The sequence below is a fragment of the Sceloporus occidentalis genome, unplaced genomic scaffold (genome assembly GCF_023333645.1).
Source record: "Sceloporus occidentalis isolate IW3139 unplaced genomic scaffold, rSceOcc1.0.p SCAF_4, whole genome shotgun sequence".
Taxonomy (NCBI): domain Eukaryota; kingdom Metazoa; phylum Chordata; class Lepidosauria; order Squamata; family Phrynosomatidae; genus Sceloporus; species Sceloporus occidentalis.
Genome location: NW_028316984.1, coordinates 77,081,143 through 77,103,605, shown reverse-complemented (window position 1 = coordinate 77,103,605; position 22,463 = coordinate 77,081,143). Strand labels below are relative to the sequence as shown.

Genomic DNA, 22,463 nt, shown 5'->3' with positions numbered 1-22,463 from the left:
CGATTTCTGCAGAACTAATTTCAAGAAAAGCCAGTTTTCATTTTGCCAGCTTTGCTGTGCTTTTGTGAAAATTATTCTGGAGGTTTTCTGGAGAAAGTACAGAACATCCTTCATGATTTGGGATTATTTTAGTTTTTGCTTGGTAAAGTGATTGCATAACTTAATAGAGCAGAAAAGAGTGAAACATTGTCATGTCAAATGCTGACACTCTGTTTTCTCAGTCAAAAATAGTGTTTAGCCCTGCCTACCAGCAAATTGGAGGTCAGATCAGCATTTCAGTTCCTGGTGAGAAGACCTTAACATACATGGGGCAGTCACTGTGGCAGGAGGAACAATACTGCATACAGGGGCTGATGGGGAAAGAGCAATTTTAATTTTAATAAGCAGGAACAAACTAGATCAGATTAAAATTCTGACTGATGGCTTCTTGTTGAACCAACCAGGCTGTGGTGTTGCTATGATGTCATGCTGAGATGCTTCTTTTTATGTGTAGATCAAGAGCATTGGTTCCAAGTGCATCCTATCCAGCAAATGAACCTGCTTCTTTCTCCTACAAGAAGGCTGGGGTAAAGCCTGCCAAAGTGTTCAAAATATGAAATATTTCTCTTTCTTTTTAAACTCTCAATGTGTTGATGCCCTCTACTGTTTGGAATTTAACACTGTAATTAGTTTATTCTGCAGCAGTATAGGGCTGTGGGCATTTCCCATCAGATGTAGTTCAGGAGTTGTTTGGGGGAAAAGTAAAAAAAAAGAATTGACAGGTTATAGTAGTGGAACATCTCACCAGTCTAAAAAGCCACATGCAGTTGCCTATGGAAATGACTGGAGCTGCAGCGTGGATGGATCAGGTGTTTATTTGGCATCTGCATGGGGAAGGGGGAAGTTCTCCCATCCTTTGTTCTTCTGCAAATGTTCTGTAACATGACAGTTTAATTTACTGGATGTTAGGTTCCTCTTTGTTTGTGGCCACACTTTTTGACTTTATGGTGTCTTTTACAAGGACGTGATGATCTGCCTGCCTTTCCCCGTCCCCCTGACACATGTTATGGTGGATCAACCAATGTGATGAGGATTCTCCTTTAGTTAGCTCTCTGGGTGGCCTTGAGCAAATCTTTGTTATTAGCCTACCCAGCAGGGGTATTGTGTCTGAAAATGTAGTGAAGCATTTTGTGCATTGTGTAATATAATAGAAAATTTTAAAAAAGTGAATGCCAAAGCTTCTAGAGCAGGGGTAGGCAACCCTTTTGAGCCGGGGGCCGGGTTGCTGGCCCTCAGACAACTGGGGGGCCGAAGCAAAAAAAATAATAATTAAATAATTAAAAAATTAAATAAATAAACAAACCGGGACAAATGTAGGACAAAATTTTCAAATGGAGGGCTCTTTTTAAAAAAAATATGGAGGACACGGGAAAAAATTTGCTGATTTTTAAAAAAATGTTAAGATAAATGCATGTTTCTGAGACTTCTATAGACAATTGCCCCACCATGCCCCTCGCGCGAGACGCCAGAGGCCCCAGCGGCAATCGGCGGCAGAACCGGGCTGGGGCCGGTCCCAAGGCCTCGCCGGGCCGCATTCGCCCCGCGGACCGCAGGTTGCCTACCCCTGTTCTAGAGTCTTAAGAGTTTTTCTTCACCTTCTCCTCCTTTTGCAAACAATTGTCCTCTCAATCTCAAATTCCTGGTTGTCCAAGTCAGAGTTTAGAAAAGATACTTCCCCTGTTGGCTGAGTGATTCTGGGAATTGTAGTTCCAAAAAGCAAAGTTTCCAAGGCCTGGTCTAAGGAAAACAATCACAATCAATTGTTTCTGTGGCAAGCGGGTGAATACAGATGCCCCCATGTAACATATATTTTATATATGATCCAGAAATATGATATTTATTATTATTATTAACCTTTATTTATAAAGCGCTGTAAATTTATATGGCTGGTATCAGATTTATTCACTGACTTTGAAATAATGGATGCAGAATCCAGATAATAAACAGGGTTTGAAGGCAGATCACCCTCATGTTCTGAGGTTTCAGTCATTTTTTATTTGTGGCCAGGGTGAAAGGCTATCTCCCGTGTTTTTTAGCCTGGGTAGAATTTAGGGTCACTTTCATATTCTGTCTTATTTCAAGGAACATGCATGGTTATCTGAAATTGCTTCTTCAGAATATTACAGACCAGAGTGATTTGTCTTTTATTTAGGAATAGCACCATGGACTGAACTGCCTGTGCAACAGTGCCCACAGAAACTTTCCTCTATAATGCTGTTCTGATGACGTCTGCAACACATTTATGTGACCAGTTCTTTGCCATTGCTCTGTGGTGGTTAGAGTGTAGTGCAAAGTTTAGAGGGAAATTAGTGTTATATTTTCAGTCAAAATTTTGAGTACTGGAACTTTATAAAATGGTTTTCATTGGGCATTTCCAATGCACACAGTAAAAAGAATTATCTCCTACTCAGAAACAGAATGCTTTGACTGTAAATTACCTCCTGGTTTCTACAACCTGGTTTTGTTTTGCTTTCTCTAAAGGCTTTGACTGTGAACATGTTCAGCTGCAATCACAATATTGACGCACATTTTGGGCATTTATATGCAACAGATGTACAAAGATGGAAAATGGGATTGGCAGGATGAATTTTAATTTATTTAAAACCTGTTTACCCTGCCTTATTGGACAGTCTTTATAAGGTGGTTTACAACTAAATAATTAAAATAAAAGCAATGCAGTGAAAATGTATAACAATACAATATAAAACTAACCATTAGGTAAAAAGAGTTAGAAGCCATCAAAACCTAGCTTTAAAAGGGCTAAATGAAACAAAAGAGTTTTCATGGTCACTGAAAATGGCCAAAGAAGGGGTTTACTGAGGTTGCAGGATAGGGAATTAGAGAGATTTGGGGCCATCATAAAAAGGTCTCTCTATTTGTATTTATTTTGGTTTTTTTTTTACTTCATGTGCTGGGTACTGTAGTTTGATGAATGCTTGTTGTAATTCCTTGAGTTTGGCATCCCTGTCATGTGGGTCTGAGTAGATGCAATTGTATCAGAAGGCTTGGCTGTAGACTGTGGATCTGGTGGTGTGTTCAGGGTGGAAACTAGTGGCATCTAAGTATGTGTACAAATAAACAAGGAAAGACTTGTGCCCAGGACTGATCTATTGCAGAACATATTGAAGAAAGAAAATGACATTAGCATCCCATTAGTGGTCACATACAGCTCCCAACTAGGATCACTCAGGCACATGATCAATGAATTACAACCTATTCTGGACAATCATGCCACTGTAAAGTCGAAGGCATTCATGGCCGGCATCCATAGTTTTTTGTGGGTTTTTCGGGCTATGTGGCCATGTTCTAGAAGATTTTTTCCTGACGTTTCACCAGCATCTGTGGCTGGCTTCTTCAGAGAATGCTTTGCCTGGAAAAAGTGGGTCTATATATACTGTGTGAGCCTGGGAATGCAGGAGTGATTTGCATGTGTATTGTTCTGTGCTGATGGCAGGCCTCAGACTGGGAGGCTAATGCAAAAGAGAATTAGTGTCTGCTAATTGGTGATCATTATCTGCTGGGAAAGCCCCTGACTCTCTGGACCAGACCTATGGTAACTGTGCGGGTTTTATAAAGCTTTAGAGGAACTGTCTTCAGTTCCTTCATATTGCTCTCCTTGACTCTTACTCATTGTTTATTCGTTTACTGCCCAGTGCTTTTGTAGGGATATATAATTCTTCGATTATAAATCAGTCCATTGTATTATTTGTTTTCCCCATCTTGCAAAACAAACCAAAGAGCAAAAGCTAGTACAGGAAGACATTCAAAACTGCATTGCCCATACTTCCATTAAACAAGCTACTTATTCAGCTGTCTTTCCTTCAGAACATGATACCTTTGCACATGGCAGGTTTTGGTTGCCCTTCTCTCTTGTTGGACTGATAGCCCAAATAGGCTACTATGCATACATACTCCCTAGATTCCAGTCTTGATAAGAGCCTTCACCCCTTGGCTGTTGTTCTGGGAAGCAGGTTTATACAGGTTGTTACAGAGGGGTCTTGAAATCTCTGTATACTTTGGATCCTTCCCAAGCCACTGTTCATTGGTTTGGCTAAATATTCAGTTGCTTAGCAAGAAGGGAACGTATAGATGGAGCTCTTGGGTGGGAGGGTGGGGGTGGTTACATTGCACAGATAATGCTCAGGTTGTTTTTCTTTTCCTGTATTGTGTGAATCCTAATGTTGGGTTTCCTTTGTGTTTTTTCTTTTAGGCTGCCACGCCTTGCATGCCTGCTGGCAATCATGAACTGGTAAGTAATCTGATTCTACCTTTCTTTTGATTTTTGATTTTTTTCCTGTCCTCTGTTGTTGCTATCTCAACCACCAGGTGAAATTTGAACAGAAGGATGTGAAAAGATGGGCTGCTGGAAGGCCTGAAAATTTGCAATGGGATAGAGTAAAATGTACCTAACAGATGAAAATAGGCAGAGTTCAAGAGCTAAAAGAAGGATGAGCTGTTTGGAAAACACATGTAGTATATACACTAGTACAGTTACATTTTCTTGATGTTCTTTGGATTTTCAGTAACATACTAAGCTGAGATGGGGAAAATAAATGCTATGAGGAAACAAAGAATGATTTTATTGCATGCAAGAAAGGTATGCTCCTTTCCTTCATAGGGAAAGAAGAGAAAAGAAAAGAAACTGGGGATTATACATAGTTGTACTCCTATGTAAACATGCTTAAGGATTGGGTTGCACACTTATTTTACAATGGTATAAATCTAGTTCTGCAACCAGAGTTAATTCTGTGTTTTCTTTCTTGAGCATCTTTATCACCTTCCCCCAATCTGACGTGCTCTAGCAGTGCTGAACTACAACTGCTCTCCAGCTCTTAGAGGTGATGCTAGTTTTAATTCAGCATATCCAAGGAGATCCTGTTTGGTGAAGGCTGGGTGTATAATACAGTATATTCGTTTGGACCTTGCATTAGTCCCATGAAGTCTTTCTGTCCATTCTTTGAAGCATGTAGCATCCTAGTTCCTACATTCATTGTCTGCTGTAACCAAGAGGGTAAAAAAAATATTATTACCACATATATACCCATACATACACACACTCAGACCTGCCTTTCATACAGGTTAACAAGAAAACAATGGGACCCATTTGCATACTATATAGCCTTTGTTTTGTACTTGTTTTCAGTCTGTATATCCTGCTCTTCAGCCTCAAGGATTCTAAAAAACCCCACATATTTATTTATTATCATGTTTATTTATATCCCACATTGCCATTAAAGAGCCATTATCCCGGGAATAAACAGGCAATAAACACCAAGAAATAATTCATGGAATTTCCCCATGAATGATTTGGTGCTGTTTATTGCCTGTTTATTCCCAGGATAATAGTTCTTTAATGGTGACATGGTGTGGAAATCTTTATTGCTATCGCAATAACTGTGTTAAAAATGCAAAGATAGTTTATACTCAGTAAGCGTAGCAGTGCTGCGGGTCGGAGGGGGGAAGAGAAGGGGGCAGAATCTTGCCCATTCCAATCAGATCAAGGGAAAGTAAACTGCTGCAGCATCTCCTAGCTTGTAAATTGTTTATCATTAATAGCCTTTCTCATTTTGAATACACGCTAATGTTGTTTGGCCACATATGTCCTGATTTTCATCTATGGCAATATTGGAGGGTATAAATTATTTAGACATGATTAGCCTCTGTTTTTTGTTTTGTTCTGTTTTCATGTAAGAAGTGTCCAGCCTTCAAGAGTAGATTCTTTTGGCAGATTCCATTGCTCTCAAGTCTGGAAGGGTGGGGTTAGCTGAGCAAAATCTCTAAATTGGTTTGTAACTCCTGCATATGAAAACCACCCACATGCTGGTCCAATCATTCTGTGGGCCCCAGTCTGGCTCTGCCAAGTCTGACTAAATCAAGAGTTTCACTTTGGAAACCATGTCCTTGGCTCACCCAGTGGGTGGGTGTTGGGTGTTGGGTGTTGGGTGGGAGGTGTTTGGCTTGGGGGCTGTGTGTGGACAGCTGTGCAGAAGGTCCATTTGCATACCCTAAAGCTAGCAGTCTTTCTGTTGTGTGCTTGTTCAAAAGACTTCTGAAAGTGAAATAAAAATACATTACAGAAATCTTCCTACTTGGGATTACAGGGGTTTACATCTTCCATTCAGACAATAAGATTTATTTTGTCCTTACATTCAAAACAGAGAGCACTTCCTTTAGTGCAGGGATGGGCAAACATGGTGGATCTAAGAGCCAATGTTTGGCCCCTGGAATTCTCCAGGAGCCAATTGGACTGCCAAAAATAAGAAAAGGAAAACAAAACTGGAACTGGCCAAACGTCCAGTTCTGAATTTGACCCTATCTCCCATCCTAGTATTTTTGGATGTTAGATAGTGGCGTTTGGGTGAGGGGTGGGAGTCCTGCAACCTGTTTAAAAAGGGAATAGCTGCTCCAGAAGGCTGTCAAAAGAGCCCGTTCACCCTTCTTTAGATAGAAAAAAAGTGGTCCTGGCTGTCTGGAGAAATTGAGGAATGCCAACATAGCATTGGAGCTATACTTTGCCCACCTCTGCTTTACCAAAAGGCAAAGTTGGCACTATAGCATGACATGTGTAGACCACTTAGTGGGGTACAGATTTCCTATCTGGAGTGGTGGTAGTACTTTGCACTGGCTTGTGTACATTAAACAAGGTCTGTGAAAACCTGTATATCTGTGATTGTGGCATCCCAAGATTATCTGACATTCTAGAAATGAATGTGGCGGCAGCTGAAGAAATGCTGCCTACCATTTTGCAAAAGGCCTTGTTTCAGGCAAGGGATGTAAATGCTCCATAATTTCATCTTCACGTGGAAGGGTAAATAATTACTTAGTTTTCTCGTCCCCATAGGAGAAAACAAGTATTTTTCTGCAGTATTCTCTCAGTATTTGAATGCCCTGTGAATTATCATATATGTGGGGTCTTCTCTCTCTCTCTCTCTCTCTCTCTCTGTGTGTGTGTGTGTGTGTGTTTACAGAAAACTCTGGAGAATAATCCCTGAGAATTTTGGAACATTCAAATACTTGGAGAAAATTGCCCCAAAGTCGCACTGCTCTATTGTTCCTCTATTGGTGGATTTTCAAGAAACATATTTTCCTTATTACCCTGGAAGCAATTTTTTGACTTTTTTGTGAGGAATAGCCTGAAGGTAGCTTGTACTGGACAGTGGATAGAGAAGAGGTATGCATTAGCAACTAAGCATAGATTTAGCTCTGATACTAGCTGTTCCTCTCTTCATGCATTTAAAATCCAGAGGTAGAGAGGTGAAGAAGAGAGAATGGCAGTTTCATGGACATAGAATGAATAACTTCTCCTGCACTCTTCCCATTTTTAGAATGGTTCTCCTGCAGCAAGTTGGGCTATGGAGATACAATCCCTGTGTTTCATATTTTATTCAGTGTGCTCATCATTGCCTCATCGTCCACCATGGTTACTGTAGCAGATGTTCCTTGAGTTCAGGCATTATCCCCCAATCTTTATTTTTTTTACCTCTTCCTTTTCTTGAAATCTTTGATGCTATGAAGCAGAAGTGTTACAGAGACAGGCAGCTGGATACTCTGTCTTGAAACTTTGAAAAACTCAAGATCCCGTGAAAGAGGAGCACAGAAGCTCAGTATCTGAAATAATCACTGTGTTCCATCTATGCTGAAATAAACAAGTATCATGAGATGGGGAGATGCTCTGCTTTTAAACACATCTTATTTGTTCTCTGGTTATAAAACTTGGAACTATTAGTGGGTGATCCCTTGCATTGCTGGCAATTACAAGAAGCACAGCATAATCAGAAAAAGTTGCTTCCTCAAGATCATAATGTCTCATAATTCCTGCTTCCTAGCTCATATCTCATCACCTGTAAGGCTGCATCCTCACTGCAGAAGTAATCCAGGTTGTCACCACTTTAACTGCTGTGGCTCAGTGCTGTAGAATTCTGTTAATTGTAGTTTTATAAGACATTTAGCCTTCTCTGTCAGAGCACTCTGGTGCCACAACAAACTGCAATTCCCAGAATTTCATAGCATTGAGCTATGGCAGTTAAAGTGGTGTCAACCTGGATTATTTCTGCAGTGCAGATGCAGCCTAATTCTCCCAAGATCACTACCAATGGCAGTAGATGTTCCTTTGTCAATGATAAGTTAGTCTGTTTTTTTAAGCAAAAGCTAACATGATATATAAAGTAGTGGTGGTGATCCTCTTAGGGGCCGAGTGCCCAAACAAAAAACTTCTTCCGGCACCATGTGCTACCCGGTGCCGGGGACTGCCCAGGGTGGCCAGAAATTGTGGATGGTTTTTGGTGACCAAACACTTTTCTCTCTGAAAGACCACAGATAGAATATGATGACAAGGGCGACCCTATTTTATCTGGCACCTTCCGTGTAATATTAATCAAAGGTGTGCTGCCTCCCTGAACACATGCAGTTATAATGGCTCTTCTCATAGCAACTAAAGTGAACTTCCATGTTCAAGGGAAATATATCTGGTGATAGTGTTAAACAACAGAAGATGCCTGTCTTATTATACCCATCTTGGAATATGAACTGTAGAATTAGAATTTTTCTGTCATATTTTTGTTTGTTTAAACATAATGGATGCTTCTCTCAGAACTCTGTATAATTAAGTAGAACAAATAATTATTATCCATTATTATGAAGTTCTTATCTGGTAACTTTAGATATGTGTCCCTCTATTCTTTGGCTGACATACCAAGCTTTGGAGCCTTCCAAATGTCCTGTGATCCTTTGCCAAAATCAACTTGCTTGGGTAACTTGCTTGCTGCCACAGAGAGTTCTGTCTTCTTGGGCCATTTAGTAATTCATCCTTATGTCCAGGCAACCAGCCAACTTAGCCTTTAGAGCTGGTCTTGTAAAAGTACCTGATGTGGTCTATGCCAAGTCACATACATCTGCCCTGTGCCCTTTCAAATCCAGTTGTTTCTCCCTGGTCCCAGGAGGGCATTTTGATTCTGTTTTCCTATGCCTTGTTACCAGCTGTTTAGTAGCAAGACTGTTTTCACAAGTGGTCTGCTTCTTGTTATCTCAGCACACAGATTAATCTCTGTGCACACACTGGCATATTTGGATGGTAAACATATGAGATGTGGGTCCCCAAGAGAGCTTCTCAGTCTGATCATGGAGGTTTTATCTGTGGAAGGCATATGGCCCAGCCGCTTTGGGACCGTTATTGTGGGTTTGTCAAGGAAACTGTGGGGTATGCCAGGAGCCAGTCATCTCCTGTAGATTTGCCCAAGACAACCATGCCTTTGCCAGGCACCCAAGCACAGTCTACTCTGCACGCTACAGCAGGACGCAGGTGTCATCTTCAGAGCTCCTTGGCAATGGTTGTTGGCAGCCATGAGAACAGTTGCCAGTGGGAAGTAATAGGAAAGGTATAACTCAGTCTTTCTTATCTTCTGAATAATTCAGAAGGTAGCTAAAACAAACACATTGGTTTAACACAGGGATGAAAAATCGTGACCTCCCATATGTTTTTGGACTACAACTCCCATGAAGCTTCATCATTTACCATACTTGCTAGTCCTTGTGGAAATGGAAGCCCCCAAACCTCACATATTCCTCATCCTTGTTGATCAAGAACCACCACTAGCAAATGCTTTTCATCCTCGAATATTGTGTTAGTCACAATACTCATGTTTACCACTGCCAAGTTTCTGGCTATTTCTAATTTGCTTGAAAGCTCCTGGGTTAAACAGAACAATGAGGAGAAGATTGTTCTGGGTCAGACTCTGATTCTTGACTTGTAATTGCCCAGACCAGAGGTGGACCTCTTTTCAGAATCAGGGGTGAGTCCTACAAGGAAGAGAAAAAAAAAATAAAATTATGTTTTGTCCAACTATAAATCAGATGACTAGTCCAGTGCATTCTTACAGGTATAGCTTAAAATACTTTTCAGGCATACATCACATGCTAATGCTATAGAGTTTGTCTCTCTTCCATCAGTCACATATCTTTGTATAGGTGTGCCTCTTGTCCTAATCTTTTATCATTTCCATGCAGTTTTTGCAGGTTTTAAGCCTTTGTTTTATTTTGCCTTCATAGCATTGTTTTTGTTCTCTTTCCTTTCCTTTCCTTAACTGTTTGTTTTTATGCTGTTTAATGTATTACTGTATCAGAGTGTCAATAAGTTTATAAAGTTTGCTGGGTAAACTGCTTGTAGAGAGATCTTCTAGCACCTTTGAGACTAACTGAAAGAAAGAAGTTGGCAGCATGAGCTTTCATAGGCTAGAGTGTACTTCTTCACATGCATTTAGTGGAGTGGAAACCAGGGACATACATACATATATATATATATATATATATATATGCTATTGGTATGTGAAAATGTCAATTCAAATTCAAATTCAAAATCCTTTGTGTATGGAAATGAAGTAGCAAGTCCAGTTTTAATGATGAACAAAGACATTGGGAACTAGCCATTTTGTATAGAAATGTATTGGCAAGACCAGTTTGGCTTTGGAAACTAGCCTGTAGGTGGGGAGAATAGATGGTAGATAGACACCCCTATGAGGATGGGGTCAGCTAATGCTGAAATGTGTGTAGTGAGCCAGAAAGCTATTATCCTTGTTCAATCCATGGTGGAGGGACTGTAGTTTATGGATGAACCCCAATTCTGCTGTTTCTCTTTCCAATCTACCTTTGTAGTTCTTTTGCTCGAGGATTGTTGTTCTGAGGTATCAGATGGAATGCCCAAGGAGATTGAAATGTTCTGCCACCGGTTTTTGTGTATTCTTAATGTCTGATTTGTGTCCATTTATCCTCTGGCACAGGGACTGGCCTGTTTGCCTGATGTAGCGTGCTGATGGGCACTGATAACATAGTATGGCATAAATCACATTGGAGAATGAGCATGTGAAGGTCCACCTAATATTGTGGGTGATGCCATTAGACTTTGTGATGGCATTTCCTGGATGAATGTGCAGGCAGAGGTGGCATCTTGGTTTGTGGCAAGGCTTAGTACCTGTGTCCCCATCTGTGTCATGTGTCTTGCTGTGGGTGAGAACCTATTTGAGGTTTGGAGTCTGTCTGTAGGCGAGTAAAGGTCTGCTACCAAGAGCCCTTGAAAAAGTGGCATTATTGTCCAGAATAGGTTGTAATTAGCTTACTTGCTAATTAGCTTACTTGCTGTTCACCGCTATGATCTTTGGAATAGCGGTATATAAATAAAACAAATTATTATTATTAATTCATTGATCATGCGCCTGAGTGATCCCAATTGGGAGCTGTATATGACCACTATTGGGATTCTGGAATTTTCTCTCTTCAGTCTGTTCTATAATAGATCAGTCATGGGTACGTCTTGTCATGTTTACCTGTTTGTTGTTTTTAACTTTATGTGGTGGGTACTGTAGTTTGAATAATGCTTGTTGTAATTCCTCGAGTTTTGCCTCCCTGCCTTGTGGGTCTGAGCAGATACAATTGTATTGGAGGGCTTGGGAGGTTACAATTTCCCATCCCTGTGTTAAACCAATGATTTTGTTTTGGCTGCCTTCTGAATCTGGTGGTGTGTTCTGATGGTGTGTTCAGGGTAGAAACTGGGAGCATGTAAGTATGTGTAGTGGCTACATGCTGCAGGCATGTTTCCAAAGTCATTGTCATCCTCTGTGACTGAGAGTGTGTGACTTGCCCAAGGTCACCCAGTGGGTTTACATGACTGAGCTGGGATTTGAAGCCTGGTCCCCAGAGTCATAGTCCAACAGTTAAACTGATATATACATCACAGAAAACAGTGGCCTTTGTTTTAAACATCTGAATACCCTCAGGCCTGGTTGATGTTTCACAATGGCTGGCTTGGAGAAAAGCATCCTTGCAGTAGCACTGAGTCCCTCCAATGCTCTTGTTTTTTATGTTTCTTCAAGCAATGGAGAAGAGCACAAGCCATCTTTTTTTCCTGTAGAAGATTTAAACCAGAAAAACCGGTGGAGAAATTGCATTGATTTGCCTATTTATTTAATTTGTATATTGATTTTTGGACCCAACCACTGTCAAGTCTATTTAAAATCCAAACCTGAAAACAAAACGAACAAGTTCATATAAACAGGCAGACATTATTATGAACTGTGGCAGTAAAAATACATTAAAGAGAGAATTAAAGAAAAGTGCAGCTTAAGAAATAAGAAGCTGAATGATTCTGTCATCTAAAAGCCCTTTGGAACAAAATAGCGTTAAATGCCTTTTTAAAAGTCTGAAAAGAATCCAACCTGAAGGGAGAGAATCCTGCAGTCTGAACTCCAGACTGATTGTGTCCTCAAGAACTAAGATTACTCCTTGTAAATATCCAGAAACACTTGCAAGTTGCTGAAGAAAATGTGTAGACTGTTTTGGCCAAACACTGTGATTCAGGCAAATGGCATCTGCAGCTACTCCCACTTTTTGTGTCCAGCCTCATATGTCAGAATTTGTATAATGAAGTGTGAAAAATTGCAAATAAAAGTGTAGATTTTTCTTGTGGCACTTATTATTTGCAAGCTAATGGTGCTGTTGCAAAATAGTTGGTTTCCCTGTTCAGAAAACCATCATTTCATGTTTCTGGGAGGTAAGATAGTTCTTGGATAGACCTTGGTATGAGTGGCAAAGATGTGATCTGCATGATTCTGCATTGTAAATGAACTTCCCAGAGCAAATGTTTGGGTTGTGGGATAGGATTTATGTTGGTTTTGAATATGCTTTGATCACCTATTCCATGCCTATATATGTCAGGAAAGAAGCTGTCTTCTAGAAGGCATGAGAATAAGAGGAATTCTTATACTTAGAAATTATTGTTCAGCCATATTTTAATATAATACTATCAGATAGTACCGATTCTCCTGCCTGCTTCTCCCTCTCTCATGGATGAAGCCAGGCCATACCAGGAGGATGGAGGAACTCAGAAAGTCCTGCCATGCTTCTTCCTTTTCTACCATAGTGTGTTTTAAGCTCAGTCATAGGAGAAAGGAGAGGCCTTGTTTGCCCCATTTTCTTGCCACACCTTCTCTTCCACTAAACCGCTTGTATCTTACAAGGTACACTGAGTCTCATTTCTTCCAAACCGTTGACATTTAGGGAGCAACAGTGGCATTGCAGGATGATGGCTGTGGTGCCACTCCACTTAAGGTGTCACTCAGTTCAGCTCACACCCTGCATGGCTCCTAGTGACCTCTTCCACAAGGCCAGCATAAGCAAGAAGCTTCTTTGTCACTTCTCAGGCAGTTACTTGGTGGCTGTAAAGGTAGCAGTGACTGAGATTTGTTGTTCTGAATGTGCAGTAGAACAGTACTGTAGACCTAATATCAAGAAATGTGTTGCGGGGGGGGGGGGGGGGAGGGCACTAGAGTTGTCATCCAAGAGGAAATGGGGTAGTAGTGCAAAATTTTTGGGACCACTGTACTATCTGCTCTGGCTAGTAATAAGTTTTCAAGGTGGGTGTATTAAACCAAAGGTGGACTCCTACAGCTCTCAATATGTTGTTGAATGGCTATTCCTATTAAATTTTGTATTATAAATATTTGGAGGAGCCTAGAACTTGAACCTAGCCTTCACACTTTCTCTATTTCTCTCCCCTATACAGACATCCACTGAGGAGAGTCCAGCGAAGCATGTAGACACCCCAGTAAGTATGATCTGATTAACTTCTATTCCAGTGAAGTACAAATGGACCTTGGGAAGGTTAATTTTTTTGAATCACAATTTCCAGAATCATTCTTGATGATTGGAGGATTTCTAAACTTTGGCCCGTTACAAACGGCCGTAAAGTATGTCCTGGGGATGTACTAGGCTTAGGGAAAGTGCGTGCCTTACACACGCACCTAACCCTAATACGTCCCCAGAACGTACAAAATGGCAGCGCCCATTCCACACGGGGGCCGCAATTACGATGTCACAAACGCGCCACCTCCAAATGGGGTGGTGCGGACGTGATGTCTTTGCACCACATGAGGGCACATAGAGCGCCCTTTATGTGGTGCACGAAGGAGCTACGAAACGGCGCTCCTTCTGTGATTTGTGTTGCTGGCGCAGCCTTTAGATGGCTGCGCCAGCAATGCAAGGGAGTGGCCCCTTTCTCCTCCTCCCCGCTGCCACCGGGTGTCCTTGGGGCTTGAAGCGGCCTTGGGGCTTGGGGCTTCCCCGCGGCCTGGAAAGGGGTGTCCTTGGGGCTTCAAGCCCCAAGGACACCCCTTTCCAGGCCGTGGGGAAGCGGCCTTTTGCCGCTTCCCAGCGGCCTGGAAAGCGGCGGATCAGGGCCCCAGAGGCTGCTGCTGTGGAAGCCGAGGCCCCGATCCGGTGGGGGAAAGGAGCGCCTACAGGCCGCCCCAAAGGGGTGGTCTGTAATGCGTCTTTGTTGTCCAAAAAAGGTAACATTTCCAAGCTGAGTACACATAAGAAGGGAAATGCCCCAAGCAACCTGTAATGCCCTCAGTTTAGTTCTTTTTCTCCTTAATATTGGGAGTGCATCTAAAATATATCATTACTACTTTAACACCCATGTCTCCTTTCTGTGGAATTCTAGGGTTTTTAGTTTGATAGAGTACTTAGAATGATCTTCCAGAAAGCTCTAGTACTCTAGAGAACTAGAGTTCTGTAGCAGAAAATTCTAAATCTCTCAGCAAACTACTAATCCCAGGATTTCATAGGGTGGAGCCAATACAATTAAATCAAACTTCTTATATCTGTGAAGTGTATACTCTTCACTCCTCTTCTCTGCAGCTTTCTCATTCTAATGTGTGATCTCTCCCCAAACCTCACAGCCAGCTTCTTTTAGAACCCCTTATGCCTTATCTTTGTTTCTTGCCCATTTCACAATAACAATACACTTTCAAACAGGGGCTTGTTCAGGCCTGTGAACACTCTTCAAGTCAAATATCAGGTGGCCTGAAGTATTATTGCTAGGCAATCATAAGTGGCTTAACATTGGAAAGGGATCCTTAAAATTTGGCATGGTCTACATTTTGCTAAATCCAGTTTAAAAGTACTGCAGGATGCTGTATAAGGATAGGTCAAATTCCATGCCCACAGCCTTATTTAATATCAGCAACCTGTTGACTTTCTAGTGGACAGCTGTGTTTTGAAATGGTCATGTTGCATGGGGGTGTTGATATGTACTGCATGAGTCATGCATCTGATTTAGTGTTTCCTTGTGGAGCATAAAAGGCAATTTACAGTATTGTATTGAAGGATGCTATTGTGATGGGTATTTCCTAGGCAAGGTGCATATCTGTGAGGGAGAAGCTTATGCTTCCTTTCATTCCTCTTGCCTCCCTATTGAGAGAAACCTCACATTTTGAGAATCACTGATGGCTAGATGCTGCCCATAGGTCTGAGCCAGAGGCAATTGACTCCTCTGCTTAGCCCCAAAGCTACTAGTACTGATGAATGAATGCAGAAAATGAGAATAGCAGCAAACCCATATATCCAGCATGTATAAGAAAAATTGACCCTAAAAGAAAGACTGGGAAGAGATGCTGGCTCATCATCCTGCAAAGTAAAAACAAATATTGAAGGGGAAAACAAAATTTTAAAAATAAATAAATTGCTGGAGTAATAAACAACACTGGGAAATGTCAGAAAACAGCTTTTCTTCTTATCTTACAGAGCACAAAAAATGTAAAAGCTGTCAGTTTAGGAATGCTAAATAAAAACTTCCTCCCAAGTCCCCAAAACATGTTCTGCAGCAATGAGAGATGTGTGGTCCCTTCTTGGAATTTCTGTGCCGCTTTTAAGAAAGTAAAAGATTTGTTCTATGTGAATTTCTGCAGTAGTACAAGTTTCAAGTCTGTGGAATTCCTGACCATGTCTTCCACTAAATCAGGGGTAGACAACTGTGTGCGGCCCAGGGGCCAGGTCCCCCCCATCAACTTCCCTGCAAGCTACAATCCTTTACAGCAAGCCCAAATGCCTCATTGGTGACCCTGTCCCCATTTTGAGAAGGATTGCAGTGGGAAAAGAAAGTATTTGAGAGTAATATGCAGTTTTGTAGTGTTTGTAGAGTGAGATGTTTTGGTGGGAGTTTAGGGGCTTTAGTGACTAGATTATAAAAAAGAAGAAAAGCTAGATAAGCTCATGTGTGAGGGGGGGAGGGGGAGGGAGAGAGAAAAGCATAATCTCCACAAAGGTAGAAAAGCATTTTTCATGTGTATGGTAATGTAATAAAATTATTCCAGTGCATTTGGCTATAGTTGCTGTCAGTCAAATAACAGATTTAAAGTATGAAAGAGCAAGCTACAACACCAGACAATGCTAATAAAGCATAATATAAGCAGGTAGACATCTGAGTGAATAGCAACTGAAGTATATAGTGGTGATTATGTTATTTTACATTTGTGCAATCTTGACATTTAGGAGACACTCCTTCAGTGTACCCATTACCTGTCTTGTTTGACATATGGTATAAGCAATAGAATCAACCCTTGCTATCAAAAAATGATTGAAAATTGGAACTCTTGGGGTTTAACAAAGCTTTTTAACAACTGTACCTGACTACATACATGCACAGGTAATCTGTTTGCATGTACATTGTATTGTCTGAAGCAAGGAATTAGGGAAGATCACAGAGGGTGACTTCTGTGATTAGATAAATTGTGAGAAACAGTATTTCTAAGTAGGCATTGCAATCTGTGATTTTTCTTCACTTGTAGATTTTAATTGAAACATGACAAGAGCGATGGATAATGTATAGAAATGAAACATCTGGATCAGTTATAAGACATGGAAGTTTCATGAGATTCAAAGAGAACCTGGAAGCCAAACTGTTTTTATTTGGTGAGGAATGCAAAACGTCTTGCCCCAAGCCCAATGTCCTTGTACAACCGCAAGGGTATGAAGAGGCTCTCTCTGGGAGAGAAGCCATCCTGGCTTGTCTATCTGAAGTGAGGGTGTTGCTGTTTTTTTGGCTTGGACCTACTGCTACAACAATCCAGTAAAGCTGCCCAGAATACTGGTCTAGAGGAAATGTGGGTTCAAGCCAATCTTGCATTAACTGTGTCCCTTGTTACAGTGGATTGCAATTGGATGCCTCTACAGCTAGTTCTCTCCAATCCCTTGTGGTTGTGTTGGCATTGTGAGGGCCTTCAATCCTATTGCTCAACAAAAGAAAAGAGCCTGGCTCATACTCATGGGGATGAGTTGCCCCCTCTTTGGCAATCCAATCCAATCCAAATTTGTAATAATCAGCACAGCTAAAGTTAAATCATGTGGATTTGAACAGAACAAGGCTCTTGTGTTCTTTGGAAAAACAAGTTTCTTCTGGTGCTGTCCCCCCTTTCCCCCATTACTTTCATAGCCTGTAAACATCTACAAAAGCTCCACCCAAAAGTTGAGTGCCTGTTCATTACCATGGCACTTTTTCTTTGCTAATCAAGGATGTCTTTGGAGCATGGCTGCAGTTTTATAGCATTTTCTTTGATGGGCTGTCAGCAGAATATGGGGATTAATGTCTGTATCATATTTCTAACCATTTGTTTTGTTGGATTTGACATAACAAAGTGATGGCTTAGAATCATAGAATCATAGAGTTGGAAGAGACCACAAGGGCCACCCAGTCCAACCCCCTGCCATGCAGGAAATCCAAATCAAAGCATGCCCGACAGATGGCCATCCGTCCTCTGTTTAAAGACCTCCAAGGAAGGAGACTCCACCACACTCCAGGGGCGTTTGTTCCACTGTCAAACAGCCACTGTCAGGAAGTTCCTCCTAATGTTGAGGTGGAATCTCTTTTCCTGTGGCTTGCATCCATTGCTCCAGGTCCTAGTCTCTAGACTCTGTGTTAGGAAACCTTGAAAACTTTTTAGAAATTCCTCATTGAGAAAATCAGTATGGGACAGGCTTTCTAGACAGCTTCCCTACTACTACCAAGATTCCCTGGCAGTGTGCAGTCATAGTGATTTGGATACTTGGAATCATTTTATATAGGGTTACCTCTCCCCCTCCATTTTTCTGCAAGACCTCAAAGGCTCTTGAAAAGCACCCCTCCCTGAAGGCCTGACTGAAGGGGCATGGGGAAATTACTCAAAACCAGGTACAGCCAACTTCTGTAAGCAGGTATAAAAGGCTTTGTTTCAGGGTAAATGAGGTGACTTTAATAGTCTCCAAGGCAGCCAACATGAGAGAGTTAGAAATACATGACAGAGTGCCTGAACAGACAGTCCAAAATGAAGCTGCTTCAGGTCACTTTGGAAGTATGCTATTTATATGCTGCATGTGTCCTAAGAGGCCGGAAGCCGCGCAAAAACCACACTCCAGTCCTAAGGACTGGAGTGCAGCTTTGGCGCAGCTTCTGGCCTCTTAAGATGTGTGTGTGTCATTTAAACAGCATACCTCCAAAGTGACCTGAAGCAGCTTTATTTTGGCCTGTCTGTACGGGCCCCAAGTAAAAAAAAGTGAAATTCTCAGAACTGGTCAAACAGTTCAACTCAATAAATAAACCAGGAAAAATGCAATGCTAGCAAGCACATACATAAGTGGATCCTAAGCAGAATAGAGAAGTGTAAATCAGTCTCCTAAAACAAACTTGTTACTAAGCCTTTGAAAGTTACTAGCCTAAAAAAAATGTTCCTGACCTTATGAGAAAAATGTACATCTGTAGGAGTGGTCTATTTCTCCTTTTGTAGCATGCTTTGCTTCAGTATGGCTATAGTGAAAGTGAATCACAGATGCCAGTGAAAGCTGTTACATTTGGTCTACATGTGTTTGTGTGGCAGTGTGGATGGGTTGTCCTACAGTTGCTTGAGAACTGAAATGTGCATCATTCCCTGACTTGTTCCCCTGCCAGCCAGGTGCAACTTCAGTACTGGAAACAGGGAGCAGGGTGTCATCCAGGAGCTATTTATGAAAGCACCATTTAAAGCAGGGATAAGGGACCCATATACTCTCCTCATATTGAAGTGCAATTATTTCTATCATCTCTAATTTGACAAGCAGGCTGATGGGAATCAGAGCCCAACAACCTCAGGAGGGCCACAGATTTTCTTGTTCAGATTAAAAGGCCTTTTGGATGCTTCTCAGAGAACAGGATTAGCATTTTCATCCTTCTTGATCTCTGTATTTAGCACAATCTAATCTAGACAGTGATTTCCTGTCTTTCTACCTCTGGAAAGAACTTTCCATGTTGACAGCAAGGAACAGTTTCTATATTCTAGGGAACCCCTTTGTGCTGTAAAAGATTCTCCATTGTGCTGAAGGATGCAGAGAGCATGGAACGATGGCCAGGCCTATGTGGGTTTTATTGCAGCCTTGTGTACATTGATAACAAATCCAAAACACACCCAGCAATCCCTTCACTTGTCAATACTAGGGGAAAATGGTAGTGATAATAGACAAGCAGTCATTTCCCTGTTTTTCTTGTTTTAGAACCCAGTGATAGCAACAGAATCTGAAAACCACTGATCCATGCTGACACAGTGGGATATTCATGTTTGTAGATTTGTAGAATGCTATATGGGAAATAAAAAAACCCTGAATAATTTGTGTTTATCCTTGCATTTCTGTGAATCCAATTTGCGGTCTCATATCCTATAGCAATGATCCTGTTTTCTCATTGGTTACTGAAGCAGGATGGCCCTTGGTTGCTTTTGCTCTATCAAACTGGCCCAGCTGTCCCACTAGAATTTAAGGCAAGGTGTGTATCAAATGGGAAAGAGGGAAGTAATTATGAAAGCAGTTCTCTAGGACCACTGAGGTGCCAAGATTTGCAGGGAGAATCATTTGTCGCTCCCATCTTTCTTCTTGGGTCTGAATTCTGGACAATCTCTCTTCTGAGCTTTAGTTCGACTGGAAGCTGTTATTCCTATCAGCTGATATCTGCCTGACTCTTTCTCGTGGTGTGTGTGTGTTGAGGGAGAGTGTTTCAGGAAGGGGTGGGGCCCAATTTCCATTGGCAGTAACAACAACAGGAGAGCTGTTTGTGGTTAGCATGTTGTATTGGGAATTAAGCCACAGGGTCTAAACCAGCGGCATCAAAGAGTGTCCATCCCAAGCATGGTGCCTAGTGTGTGTCAGGCTTGTGCTGCTGTTTAATCAAACACTGTCCCTTTATTATTGTGGACTTTCTTGGCTTGACTCCTTGTGGGGGAGAGGGAGAGGTATTGTTTTGGATGGAGAATCCAGAAAAAGTGGGCACGATGCCCTGGAAATGGATTAGCAAAGCTGTTACTCTGCCCAAGGTAAGCCTTTGTTTAAGCTTGGGTGAGAGTTTGTGGTGGGGAGTGGGTGGGGGAGAGTAGAGACTTGTAATTGGATTTTCTCATAGGAGGAGGCTGAGAATTTGTTCAACATTTCCAAAAGAGGGATTTGTATTGGGGGTCTGGGCTCCCTGGGAAGGACAGACTTCTTAGATCAGACTATAAGACTGTAGAGAATTCATGGTAGCATGAGGAAGGATTGCCTTTCTTGTATGGTGAGCCAGTATGTTTATGAATGTCTGTGGTTAATCAAAGAACGCTATATCAATCTATTGTTTTTCCACTCCCCCCCCCCCCCCCCCCCATGTAACTGATGTGGATTGGAGCAAACCACAAAAAGCAATCTGTCATGTGATCTGGGATGATTGAGATTATTTTTGTGTCATATCTAGCCCAATGAACAAGAATGTATGTGTGCGTCAATAAAATACTATTTAAAAATAGTCATGTTTTAACAGTACCAAGGTGCCTAGAGAAGAGAAAGCAATTTATTAGGTTCTCATTTCAGTATGAAAGCAACCCTTTTTGCACCTCTGGAGATGGCCAGAAGGATGAATTTTGTTTTGGGATCTGTATTGTTCTTCTGAATTGAGAGCTGCTTTGAGTCCCAATTTTTTTTGTTGGGGGGGGGGAGAGTGAGATGGTGATGTAATTATGATGATGGAAAAATAATGCTTAGGCGTCTCTGTGTACATTTTCAAAATGTGCACCACAGAAATGTGTACAATTGAACAATCCGTAAAATTACACTTTTAGAAATGAAAAACAAGCTCACAAAATGCATACAATAGAAAATGGTATTTTAAAAATACACACATTTCTTGTAGCAGGCACAGGAGAGTGGAAGTTGTAGAGTATGTTGTGGGACACAAGACAGAACAAGGATCAACAGTGGGAAGTTAAGAACCACAATGAAAATATAAGGATTCATACATGCCTATATGTGCCACTCACTGTTACTCTTGGAAGAAGGATAGGGAGAGGTGATGGTAAATGGAAGGAATTGGAAATGAAAATCTTGGAAGAGTGGGATGGAAGGGCAGAATGAAATTATTCAAGAATACAGCAATGGAATACACCCATTCTAGGTGATCCTTACCATTTTAAAACCTTTTTGAAAAAGAAATCTCCCAAATCCTGGGCTTCAGCATTTGAAGGAGAGTCCTGTGTTGGGATGCCATTTATCTGGTTAGAAGTGGTCCCCAACAGTGCAGTTTCTGCCTTAGGTCTGCCATCCATTCGTCCTTTGGGTTGGGAAATGGGGGGGATCATAATTTTCTACAGGGGTGTAGCTATCCAAGAGTGGGCAAATTGCTCCTCAAATAAGAATTATGCCACCCGCATGATATTTTTCCTTGAGCTCCCAAATTTCTAGGATTTCAGTAACTTAAAACTCCAATTGATCACGTAGAAATAGAGTTTAGACACCCATAGGAAAGAGGCAGGCAAAGTTACGAAGGGAATGCAAACACGGCAAGGTTAAGAGTCCTGGATGTATATGTAATGCTAGAAATTTGGAGACCGAAGAAAATTTTCATCGGGGGGGGGGGGGGGCGGTATTATTGTGGGGCAATGTCCTCACTATGCCCCTGGGCATAGCTAGTCTCCTGGTTCTCTATAATGGTTAATCCTCAGAGTTTCTTTTATTTTCAGCCAAACATTTAATTTTTAAAATATCCTGTCTATTCTTGTGAAACTAGACATGCCCCTCTCCTCCCACCCACCCCACACAGAGCTTCTAGGACATGAAAATGAGTTCAGATCAGTCATTCCTTAAAATGTGTCAGTTACAAAAAGCTGAGCAATGCGTTTGCTTCCAGGATCAGTAACAGGAGTTAATACCAGATTTGGCATGACACATATAGTACCCTTTGCTTTGGTGAAGTGTAAATGCTTTTGGTGAAATAGAAGGTATGGAACATGTTGACAAAGTTAGCTTCATCATATTTCACTCATCTTCATCATGGTTCCTTTATGCTAACTGTACAGCTTGTCCATATTCTCTCTCTCTCTCTCTGTCCTTGGTACTAGGCCACATATAATTCAACAACTGTTTAAAAAGTAAATTATTAGATACAGTGGTGGTTCAAACTCAGTATAGCAGTACAAAGTAAACTTCAGCTTGAATAAAGAGGAGTCCTAGAATGCGACTTTAAATTACTCCTCTTTTTTGTTTTTTTGTTTCTTGGCTTTCACTGAAGATATTAAAACAAACAAGGTGTGAATTTGTATTTTCCCCCTGTTGGATGTTTCTTTAATTAGAACCCCCTA

The 22,463-nt window shown here is 41.3% G+C and overlaps 1 protein-coding gene across 3 annotated transcripts in view; it reads left to right on the top strand.

The window, feature by feature from the left end:
* The window catches only part of LOC149314012 (tensin-1-like), a 184,833-nt gene that overhangs the window by 11,667 nt on the left and 150,703 nt on the right, over nucleotides 1–22,463 (top strand). For all 3 annotated transcript variants that reach the window (XM_089520362.1, XM_089520363.1, XM_089520364.1), the window contains exons 2-3: nucleotides 4,250–4,288; nucleotides 13,589–13,630. In XM_089520362.1, coding sequence (XP_089376488.1) covers nucleotides 4,250–4,288; nucleotides 13,589–13,630 — 81 coding nt within the window. The remainder of the gene's footprint in view (nucleotides 1–4,249; nucleotides 4,289–13,588; nucleotides 13,631–22,463) is intronic.